General features: G+C 42.1%; 1 protein-coding gene across 1 annotated transcript in view; it reads left to right on the top strand.

The window, feature by feature from the left end:
* Positions 1-785: 785 nt before the first annotated feature.
* ARHGAP25 (Rho GTPase activating protein 25) overlaps positions 786-12,055 on the top strand; it is an 85,783-nt gene continuing 74,513 nt past the window's right edge. Inside the window, exon 1 of the mRNA XM_035001393.1 lies at positions 786-1,195. Within this exon, the coding sequence (XP_034857284.1) occupies positions 1,135-1,195 (61 nt within the window). The 5' untranslated portion in view covers positions 786-1,134. The remainder of the gene's footprint in view (positions 1,196-12,055) is intronic.

Here is a 12,055-nt window from a genome sequence, read left to right as displayed (position 1 = left end):
ATTAGGCTGACCCAGAGCTGAACTAAATGAAATAAAGGTTGAATTAACATTTGTGGTACAGCCACCGTGTGCCAAGCTCTGCACTAGATGTCTTCATAAGTCCCTGCGGTCATGGTTATTATCGACCTCATTTTACTGCTTGAGGACATCAAGGCCCAGAGAGATTCAGTTGTTTGTGAAAAGCTGCAGAGCTAAGGAAGAGGAAGATCTGCATTTTGAACCCATGTCAGTCTGATTCCTAATCCCGTACCCTGTACACAATGCCAAAGAACCATTATATCATGTGAGTGGGTCTACCCAGCTAAAGCTAACTTAGTAGCTAAGAGCATCAGAGCCCTCCCCACACGAGGCTTTATCCCGAGCTGGTGGAGAACTTACTATTTGGTCCTAATAGCAGAGAGAATTTAAAAGAAGAAAACTTTGGGGAGGGGGAGTGATGCAGGTTGTCTTACTGACCATTTTTGGATGCTTGATCCATTCAGTTGGGAGGAAGGCTTAGAGGTATATGGTGGGACTCTTGGAATTTTGTATTTCTTTTTCTTTTGATCAAAGCTATAGCCTTATATCATGAGAGCAATTATTCTACTTATATGAGCATTTCCAGAAACGGTTTTCTCAAGAAAGAGTGCTCATAATGCATCATCTATACTGAACAACCACCCACTTCCTCAAATGCAAGGAAGCAGACAGTTAAAAAAAAAAAAAAAAAAAAAAAAAGCCGAGACGCAGTTGTTTATCACGACCTCGCCTCAGTGAGGCCTGAGATTCTTTCAAACAGGAGCTCTGCTTCTCATGACGCAGAGTGAAGTTATCAACTTGGATATTTCTGGTAAAACTGAAAGCAGGAAAAAGCAAGGTGCATACTTCAGGAAGTAGCAGCCCCCGTGGGACAGTTGGAGGCCTTGGGGGGATTTGGGTGCCATCCCCCAGTGACATACAGATGGATGGACCTTTCTTCTGAAAGAAAGGAGGACACATGCTGGCACATCAACCTCAAACCCAAGATTGCTTGTGAAGAAATCATAAAGGGGAACACACACACAAAACCTAGAGGGAAAGAGCGAAAAAGCGAGAAGGGCGGGAATCGAGGCAGACCTGTCGCTTCAGCAGCTACTCACCCAAAGCGGGAGCAAAATGTCCCTGAAGTTGCCGAGAAACTGGGATTTCAACCTGAAAGTGGAGACTGGGAAAATAGGTATGGTCAATGTCTTTTTGTTGCCCTTGGGCTTCTTATACTTGAGCACCCACCATTTGCATGTTGGTCTGCAGGGAGCTTTGGCTACTTAAAAATGGATCTCTCAGCAAATCTGAGTTTGGGGAAAATTTGCATTCAAGTTGATATGTTGGCTCAAAGTTCCCAGACCCTGAGAGGGGATTCTTTTCTGTTTGGAGGTGGTGTTGGAATGGAGCTCGCTAGTGTGAGGCCACGATGGGGTACTTCGGATGGGCTAAAGCTACAGATCACACACAAATCTGAGAGTTTTTCTCTCTTTTTCATGAAAGGATAATTTCCCTCCTGTTTGGACACTTGTCCATAATTTGAGAGGTTTTTCATAGGAGCACAGAGTAGAGTCTTTTTGAAGTGCTTGATCTGTGAAGAAACTCAAGGGGTCTGTGAGGCAGAAGGAGCAAAAAGTAAACAATGAGGACCAGGCAGGAACGTAGAGACAGTTGAAGGTATAATAGAGACACTTTTAGTTAAAAGGACAGAATGGGAGGGAATTCTTAGTGAAGTTGTTCAAGAGAAATGCATTATAAGTTAATTAAGGGATGACAATGTTTTCTGAGATATTCTGGCCTTGAATCCAAAGCTCTTCTTATTAATGATAGTAGTGACACATTGATTTTAATCTGCTATATAACTGTCATCATAAGTTTCTTTATATGGGTTTCTTCTATTATTAATCGATCACAGTAATTTGGGGGAGAGCAGTTGGGCTGAAAGTGATTTCCCTGTGTTTTACACTCACACCTGCACAGTGAGCTAACTTCCTTGACATTAGATAAGCGGGGGGGTGTTTCTCATGGCTTGGAAAAGTTTTGCTTGGAACAAGGTTTAGATGTGGTCTTCTACTGGGGGTTAATGTGTTCCTAAAATAATTCCTAAAATAAGCAAAGCCACACAATGAAGAGTTAATGATGTAGGTCTGAGAAGAGATTTGAAGAAAAAAATCGAGTAATCAGAGAAGCCATTAATCTTGGTGTCCAGGGAGGATTTGTGGTCCCTAATCAAGCTAGGAATCACTGCATTCTGAGGTTGGTTCCGAGAATAGGTAGTCTGCATACCTCTTACATAAGCAGGAGTTTTTTCTCCCAATTACTGCTGATACCAGTGTACTTGGCAAATGCTCATTTTATTATATGTCATAAAAATTAGTTTTTAGAAGTAAAACTGCTATGGTTTTGTTCCTTTTTAAGTGTCCTGCTTCTATCTACACGGGCTCATTCTACCCTCTCACCATCTGTGTTTGAACAGGTCTTACTCTCCTCTTTAAAAATAGGAAACATGAGATTAATGATTAAATGATTAATTGATTAAATGGTTAAATGATTTTTCCCTCCTAGGGATATAGGAAATGACCACATTAGAGCTCAGGTCTGCATGTTCTCAGACCTGGGGTTAGGTTGGGTAAATTTCATGATTTTATCAATGTTTATTAAATCATGGTCCCGTGGATAACCTATATGAGAGTCACCTCAAGTACTTGCTAAAAATGCAGGTTCCTGGGCATTTTCCTGAATTGTGAAATCAGAATATCTGGACGGGGGCTCGTGTGCCTGCAATTTAACAAGCACCCCTCCCTCCATCCCATCTGATGAACAAGTCCTGCTGTAGGGGCTATGGTCTAAGTTAGTGGACTCGAAGAGCTACCATTCATCTAGCATAGAGCACAGTGTCTGGTCCTAGTGGGCACACAATAAACATTTGTTGACCAAATGAATGATTGACTATAAGTGGATTTAGTATTATTTAATGAAAAATAATAATTACATCATGAAATATAAAGAAGCCCTTCTCACTATCCATGTCATTTACAAGTTTATCACCCCAAGAGATTGGATGCTGCCAGAGTATCTTTCATGAGTGTCACACTGATGAGAGAGAGTCACTGACTCAGCCACAGGACCACTGGTCCCCTCTCCAGCATCCTGTGTCCAGCTGCGACTGTAAGAACTGGCTTAACCGTATAGCAAAGAATCCCACAGCTATTTAAGAAGACGTGTGGAACTGGGAGTCATGTCAGGGAAGTCAAGGACCAGCCTGTGTAGTGAGGAGTAGATCAGGGTTTCTCTATTAATATTTGGGGCTGGATAATTCTTAGTGATGGGGACTCTCCCGTGCATTAGAGGATGTTAGCAGCATCCTTGGCCTCTACCCATTAGACGACGGTAGCACTCTCCTACTACCACCAGTTATGATAGCCCAAAATGTCTCCAGACATTGTCAGATGTCCAGGGAGAGACATCTGCCCTAGCTGAGAACCACTGGAGTAGATGATCATCCCAAAGAGTGGAACCCAAGTATTACCTCATGATTCACTGCCTGGGTCAATTTTCAAGAGACTCTTGGTAAGCTATAACTTCAGGGGGATGAGCAGTAGCCTAGGGTGGATACCAGAACCAGCATTTGCTTAGGGAACTAGCAAGGCTCTGACACATTATGTGACCCAGGAGGGGATCCCAGCTATTTCTTTGTGCCAGCTGTGTTTCCAATTTCCCCTAAATCTTGTGAGTGAGGAGACTGGGCTGGAGTGAAAGTGAAAGTCTGTGAGAGTGGGGGAGGGGATCCCCATTGTACTTCCAACTCAGAGAGCTGAGGGTGGGGGAGGGGGGAGCATGGCGACTGGCTGGCAGGGCTGACCCGGAGACCGCCAGCATGGGCCCAACAGTCCTGGGGGAATGTGACCAGGCCAGCCTGCATCTGCCTGGTGATCCTAGTGGACCACCCTGGAGCAAAGGGGAATGGAGAGCAAACAGATTTGACTTTAGGTGGAGCCCAGAGCACGCATTTCTTTGATCCTTTATCATCTTCCATTTAGTCCAACAATGAAAAAACCACGACAGCCTTCCACTGCTTTCATGCTGTTAGTCAAATCTCCTTTTCCACATATTCGTCCTCACTGAATCATAAGCTTCAGAGGGCAGGTTCCAGGGCACAGCATCTTCTCTTGCACACAGTCCGGGGGAATCTGGCACATCTGGCACCCAGCGTGCAGAGGGCATTGACTGTCCAGAGAAAGCCCCCTTCTACCCCGTGGGTTGGGAGCATTTAGTGGGAAGATTACCTGTAAATTTCAGGACCACCCATATTGCCTTCAGTCTCGGGTCCATCTGATTTGGTTCTCAGTTGCCCCAAGTCCAAATGGGAAGCAGACCTTAGAGAACATATGGACTCTGAGACTCATAATGAGAGGAACTGTGGACATCGTGTTTTAACATTTCTTTTCCTCTCTGAAATTTAATGTTGAAATCAGAAACAATTGAGAAAGAAAATTTCATTATTCTAGTCTCCCAAGGAGTAAAGGGTATAATGACAATGGTGGGGCTTCTTTTCCCTACTTGATTTTTGTTTTCTGTTTGATAAATCGTTATTTGTCTGATATAGTTTGTCTAGTTTGGCTCTTTAGAAAATCACAGTAGAGGGAATGAAAACGTTTGTTCCTTAAGACTGTCGTTAACTAGACCCAATTAATAAAACCTAAGGTTTTATGCAACGAAGGTTATTATTCTTGTTAAAAGAAGTCAGATGTGAAAATAGTTTTAGATAAATAGATGCATCAATAGATGCACAGATACACAGAGATAGAATTCATATATAAAGCAGTCCTATGAGTCAATAAAAATGATAAAAGGAAATAAACATGAATAGGAATTTTACAGAAGGGGAATGATACCGCCAGTAAACATATGGAAATATGCTTAATTGCAATAATCAGGAAATGTAAGTTAAAAGCATGACAAACTCGTTGTCACCCACCAAACTGGCTAAAATGAAAGTTTGACAATACCATGTGTTCTTGAGGACATGGACCAAAAGGAACTGTCTCGTACACCGAAGACACAACCATTTTTGAAAAACAACTTAGTGAAATTGATGATGCACCAACCCTCCGAAGCAGCCATTTCACTGCAGAGCCGGTCCCTCTGGAGAAGCTCCTGTGCATGGGAATCAGAAGAGACACGGAGGTTCCAGAGTAGCATTGCTCATAATAACAGGGGACAGGAAGCAAGCCAAATGCCCATCAGCAACAGGTGGAAAAAGAAACTGTAGTATTTTCATTAAATAGAATGCAGCATAAGACCAAAAAGAAATTATAGTTACATAGTGAAATGAGATTGAATAGCAAAAACTTAAACTTCAGCGGAAAAGGAAAGGCACAGAAGAGCAGAATGGGAGTCATTATATTGAGGTTAAAAACTCTTATCTGTTCACAGCTGCACTGTAAGGAAGAGCAAGGAGCTGACTAATATAAAACTCAGGGTGATGGTTACTTCTAGAGGGAAAACAAGGGAAATGCATTTGGGAAGCTTCAAAGGTGCCTAACTATAGTGTTAGGTACGTGAGAGTTTATTTTGTTATTTAAGTAAAATGAACAAAGAAATGAACATGTGCATAAACCCTCAAAAATCTGGAAGGATGTACACAATTTGTTAACAGTAGTTAACGATGGGTGAAGGATTTATGGGTGAGTTATACCCACACATATATGCATTATTATTATTAATTATTATTATTATTATTAGTGTACTCCTTAATCCCCCCCACCTATTTCACCCATTCCCCCAACCCTCCTCCCCTCTGGTAACCATCAGTTAGTTCTCTATCGTTAAGTCTGTTTCTTGATTTGTATCTATTTCTCTCTTATTTTTTCCCTTTGCTTGTTTGTTTTGTTTCTTGACTTCCACGTATGAGTGACATCATATATTTTCTTCTCTGACTGACTTATTTCACTTAGTGTTAGACATTTTACCTCCATCCATGTTGTTGCAAATGCTGAGGTTTCATTCTGTTTTATGGCTGAATAATATTCCATTGTATATATTCCATATATATATATATACCCAGAAATGTGATTACTGGATCATAGGGTAGTTCTATTTTTAACTTTTTGAGGCATTTCCATACTGTTTTCCAGAGTGGCTCTACCAGTTTGCATTCCCACCAACAGTGCAAGAGGGTTCGCCTTTTTCCACATTCTTGCTAACACCTGTTGTTTCTTCTGTTGTTGATGTTAGCCATTCTGACAGGTGTGAGGTGATATCTCATTGTAGTTTTGATTTGCATTTTCCTGATGATGAGGGATGTTAAGCATCTTTTTATGTGTCTGTTGGCCATCTGTATGTCTTCTTCAGAAAATTGTCTGTTCATGTATTTTGCCCATTTTTAAATTGGATTATTTGTTTTTTGGGTGTTGAGTTTTATAAGTTCTTTATATATTTTGGATCCTAACCCTTTTTTAGATATGTCATTTGTAAATGTCTTCTCCCATTCTGTAGGTTGCCTTTTAGTTTTGCTGATTGTTTCCTTCACTGTGCAGATTTTTATTTTGACGAAATTCCAATAGTTTATTTTTGCTTTTGTTTCCCTTGCCTCAGGAGACCTATCTAGAAAGAAGTTGCTATGGCTGATGTCAAAGAGGTTACTGCCTGTGTTCTCTTCTAGGATTTTTATGGTTTCAGGTCTCACATTTAGGTGTTTAATCCATTTTAAATTTATTTTTGTGTATGGTGTAAGAAGGTGGTCCAATTTTATTCTTTTGCATATGGCTGTCCTGTTTTCTAAAGCCATCTGTTGAAGAGACCATTTCTCATTGGATATTGGATTAATTGGCCATATAATTGTGGGTTTATTTCTGGAATTTCTGTTCTGTTCCACTGATCTGTGTGTCTATTTTTGTGCCAGTACCATACTGTTTTGATTATTACAGCTTTGTAATATAACTTGAAGTCTGGAATTATGATGCCTCTGACTTTTTTTCTTTTTCAAGACTGCTTTGGCTATTCAGGGACTTTTGTGGTTCTGAACAAATTTTAGGATTCTTTGTTCTTGTTCTGTGAAAAATGCTGTTGGTATTTTGATAGGGATTATATTATTATTTTATGAATGTTTTCCAGGCTTCCTTTGATGAACAAGTATTATGTTATTAAAAATACTTAAAACTAGGGGCGCCTGGGTGGGCCAGTCAATTCAATGTCTGCCTTAGGCTCAGGTCATGATCCCAGGGTCCTGGGATTGAGCCCTGAGTAGGGCTCCGTGCTTAGCAGGGGAGTCTGCTTCTCCCTCTCCTCTGCCCCTACTTGTGCTCTCTTGCTCACTCACTCTCCCTGTCGAATAAATAAATAAAATCTTAAAAAAAAAAATACCTAAAGCTAAAACAATTCCAAAGTGCTTGGTTAAGCATGTTGGCATAAGATATTACAGGCAACACATGCCCTTTGGTGATCTGCAGCCAGCTGCAAAACCTTCATCTGACTGCAGAGGTTGGAACAAGCCAGGACCCACAGCTGATTATCTGTAGACTTTCTGCACCTCTAGACCCAGGATAGAAGGTTTTCTTGGAAGAGCTACATGGCCCCAAAGTCACCAGGCCTCCCCATTTGAGCATATTTCTCATTTTATATGAACACAAAAATGCTGGTTCCCCAGGTTGGGAATCCCAAGACCCTGAAGCCCACGGTGAGCTGGTCCATTTGGCATTCAACTTTGCTTTCTTCCTTTTATTTTTAAATGATTTTATTTATTTGTTAATATCATTAAATGATATTATTATTTATTTGAGAGAAAGACAGAGAGAGCTCAAGCAGGGGGAGAGGCAGAGGGAGAGCGAGAAGCAGGCTCCCCGCTGAGGGCGGAGCTTGACAAGGGGCTTGATCCCAGGACCCTGGGATCATGACCTGAGCCGAAGGCAGATGCTTAACTGACTGAGACACCCAGGTGCCCTGGTTTATTCTTTGTTTGAGTAAAAATGCCTACCCTGTGTTGTCATTGACTTATCTTTAGGCATCAATTAAATTCTTTCCACAAGTTGCATATCTCTTGCTGCCCAGGCTGAGAGCCTCCTGGCCATTTGGGGAAGAGAGACTGATGCTATTCTAAACAGCAGCGGAGTGAGGGGCAACTCGAGTAGTAACAGGGAGTCAAAATCTTGTTTTCTGTTCACTCATTGACAAAGTCCTCCCTGCAGAGGCCAAGCAAGGTCGATTTAGATTCTGGACTTTGTGTTAGACTGGGAACCAAAGTATACTTGGATGGACAGAGGTGAGCTCAGTGGCCTGGTGCGTGTATCTCGGAAAATGGGTCCCGAGTGAGATACCCCATGGTCCTCACATGGTATACACAGCCAAGTGTCTTCTAGTCATGGTACTACCGCTGTCTTTGGCTCACCATTTATAAAGTATCTGCACAGACTATCTAGTGGGGAACCATGTAGAGACTTGGCCTGTCCACTTCAGAGCTGGAGTGTGGTCCTTTGGGTAAGGAATGCATGCTTTGGGGTTTTGGAAAGATCCTGGGAATGATTGAGAAGAATAAGCTGCTGCTGATGACCCTTCACACACAAGATGCTTGAAGGGAAAAAAGTATAACCTCTCATGAAGCAGCCCGCGTGGTTGGCTAACTGGATGCAAGAGAAGGGAGTGTGTGAAGAGCTGACGTGTAGCCCCGGCTGTGGCCACAGCAATTAAGGCCCACTGGCAAGGCTGATGAACCGGGGGCAACACCAGGGGACATCCATGGGGAGGCACAGGCCAATCGAGGGATTCCTTCCAGGGGATGGTATGTAAATTTTGTAGAGTTCCCAGACAGGAACTGAGATATGGAAGTTACAAAAAGAGACAATAATTTACATTTCTTGTTTTATGCTTTACTTGTCACCATGTTTCTCCTTGAAATTTTTCCTTTGATCGTTTTCTAAAAAACCAAATATCACTTTACAAAAAAATAATTATACCCATAGGTCTGGTAACCAAATATAAAGATAGTCTTGCTCTCTGCTCCTGCAGGGCTTACAGGCTAGTGGGGCACAGATAAGGAGACAATTATAAGACAAGTCCTATGTTGAGAATAGCCAGGGGAGGGTGGAGGGTGCCTATGAAGAGGAATTCTGGTCCAGCCACCTCCCCCATCTCTGCCATTCTTTTCTTTAGGATATAGACATGTGCTTTCTTTAGTGAGTCCCAGCCTTGGCATCTTTCTCAGGCTGGCTTTCCTGTACTTAGTTTCTGTTTCTTTGGAGAAGAAAAAAGCTTTGTAATTTTGTATAGCTCCTCCTGGTGAAGGGATTAAACTCAAAGTCCTTAGGATCTGGCCCTGCTCACCTGCCCACTTGATCCTGCCATCCCTGCTTCCCGAGGCAAACACACAGTCATACTCCAGACCTCAGCCACATCTGACCTTTCTCAGCTCCCTGTTCTTTCTCATCTGCCTGGAGCCCTCCGTAGTCAGGGCTCCCTTTCTCCCAATTCCTACCCATGCTTTGGTTACAGCGTTGACATCTTGCCCTCTCGGAGACTCTAAGTCTTCCAGTTACTGGAAATAGAGTAAAAGAATCCTTTCTCAAGCTGCTTTAACAGAGAGGCTTATAGATTAGAGACTGTGGACTTCCTCTGAGGTGAGCTCCATGAACGTTCCTGAACTTGCCTATATGCGTCAACTCCACCAACTTATGGTTTTTGAACCACAGAAATTTGTCTTACTCTGAAATATGCAAAACCAGTGCTCTAGGCCCTCCCTGGAGAGAACAAACTCGAATTGCCTGTAAAAATTGTCTAAGGGACGAATTGCTCATTGGCTTTTCTTGATAGGAGTGTAGGCGGGTAAGAAGGTGTGTGGTAGAGAAAAGAATTCATGTGTTTAAGACCCTTCTGCTAATTTTTAGTGAATCCCAGGACAAATTGCTTAGTTATCAAATAGGATAATAATACATGTGTTGAGAGGAAAAAAATATTTCGCACACATAGCCCATATTTAGGTGATCAGCAAACACCTGTTTCCTTTCTCTATAGATAATCTCATTTCCAACTCAGATCAAACTAGACACTGTACTTGGACTACACGACCTTTGCATCCTCACAGAATGGGCTCACTGAGTTATGCTTCCACATTGTACGCTTGGTTTTTATCTTTACTGCAAGTAATGACTTCATGAAATTTGCCCCTGATTTGTGTCATAAAATGAGAACAAGGAATGGACAATGCCATTGCCACCTATGTGAAACTCTGTGTGAGAAAACTCACTGAGAATTCAGCGCTTGGAAATACTTTGTCTCCTTGGAGGGACTGGTGCGCTTTCTCCTTTCTGCACAGTTGTGCAAGTTATTGTGTTTCTCTTTTTGTCTTGGCTGCCAGGAAGCTCAGAGCTAAGTTGAAGCTCGATCACAACTTTTACCTATTCACTTCACACATGTATATTTCCTTTGTCTGTGATATAACTTTATGTGTTCATTGCAAATGAGTTTTCTCTTTGAATATGAAAAGCCAATTAAGTCTTTGAGGAAGGGGGGGTAATTATAGGCAATATATTAGCACACAATTCCTCAGATTTGCTGTGGCTAGGTTTCCTACTTATTAGTAGCAACTGGGCATGACAATTTTTTAAACAATGGTGTCCAAAGAATGCTAAAGCTGAGAATGAGGGTTTTTTTAGTTTATAAATGCAAATGCAATTCTATGACCGCTTATATTCTTTCCCTGGAGTTTTATGAAATGATGGTATCCTCAGTACATTGGGGCTGGTCACTTCCGTCATTCATTCATAAAACGTTTATTTGCTGACTTCGACATGATAGGTCCTTTTCAGGGAGCCTTCTCAATGTTGTGCTCCTCACGCTGATAACACACGCTCACTCACACCTCCATCTTTCTGGAAAAAAGTGTTTTCAAATGTTGGTGCCACCACATTTTCTCCGTAAGCTGTGAGGTGTCAGTCACCAGGACTGTGACTGACTCAGGTCACAGCTGCTTCACTTCCTTGCTTCCTCCTTATGCTACCCGCCCACCCCCCAAATGTGAGCCCACGGACCTTACTTCCAGATGGGGCTGGTGATTCTCTACTGCTGGACCCTGGCCTGTGGCTTCTGAACCATTCGTGTGCTTCCTTGTTGGTTTGGGAATTTCAAAGTGAAAGAGGAAGTGCTACGGTATAAAGATTTTAAGGCTAAGTAGAATTCTTTTAATATTTTAAAAGGAGCCAGCTGTAGATGTGGTACAGTAGTTTGAAAGCTAGCTTTGGAGTCAGACTGCCTAAATTTGATCCCACCATCACTAATTGCTAGCTATGGGACTTGGATCCTCAGTTTCTTCATCTGTAAAATGGGCACAATCATAGGGCTAACCGATACGGTTATTGTGAGGATTAAAGGACATGATCTTTGTAAAACCCTTAGCATAATAGCAAGCATTGGTGTGTGCTGCATAAATATCATCACTGCATGGGCATGACGACACTGTAGATATGATATCAACTCCTTCTATCAAGTCAGCGCTGAAAGTCCCGGCCAGCGGTGCTAGCGTTTTGTTTGTCTTGGTCCAGTTAAGTTCTTCTGTCTTTTCTTTAGACAAATGGTCTTTGTAACATCTGCTGATCCACTTTCCTGCCCAGTGTCGGTCCCTGTCCCACAGCAACCAAGCTGCGCTGTTGCTGACTGGCCATCTCTTGTTTCTTACTCCTTTTATCTCCAATCTTTGCGTTTATATGGCTTCTTTTTTCCGTTTTCTTTCTTCTTGCTTTTCTTTTTTGTTGTTGTTTTTTTTAAAGATTTTATTTATTTATTTTAGAGAGAGAGAGTGTGTGAGTGGGGGGAGGGGCAGAGGGAGAGAGAGAATGTCAAGCAGACTCCAAGCTGAGTGTGGAGCCTGACACGGGACTCGATCCCAGGACCCCTGGGATCACGACCTAAGCTGAAATCAAGAGCTGACTGCTTAACTGACTGAGCCACCCAGGTGCCTCTCTTTTTGCCTTTCTTCCTTTCTCTTTCTCTTTCTCTCTTTCTTTTTCTTTCTTCTTTCTTTTCTTTCTTTCTTTCTTTCTTTCTTTCTTTCTTTCTTTCTTTCTTT

The sequence above is a fragment of the Mirounga leonina genome, unplaced genomic scaffold (genome assembly GCF_011800145.1).
Source record: "Mirounga leonina isolate KUSES-001 unplaced genomic scaffold, KU_Mleo_1.0 Mir_125, whole genome shotgun sequence".
NCBI classification, from domain to species: domain Eukaryota; kingdom Metazoa; phylum Chordata; class Mammalia; order Carnivora; family Phocidae; genus Mirounga; species Mirounga leonina.
The sequence above is the reverse complement of the archived record's forward strand: the minus strand, read 5'-3'. Positions and strand labels throughout refer to the sequence as shown.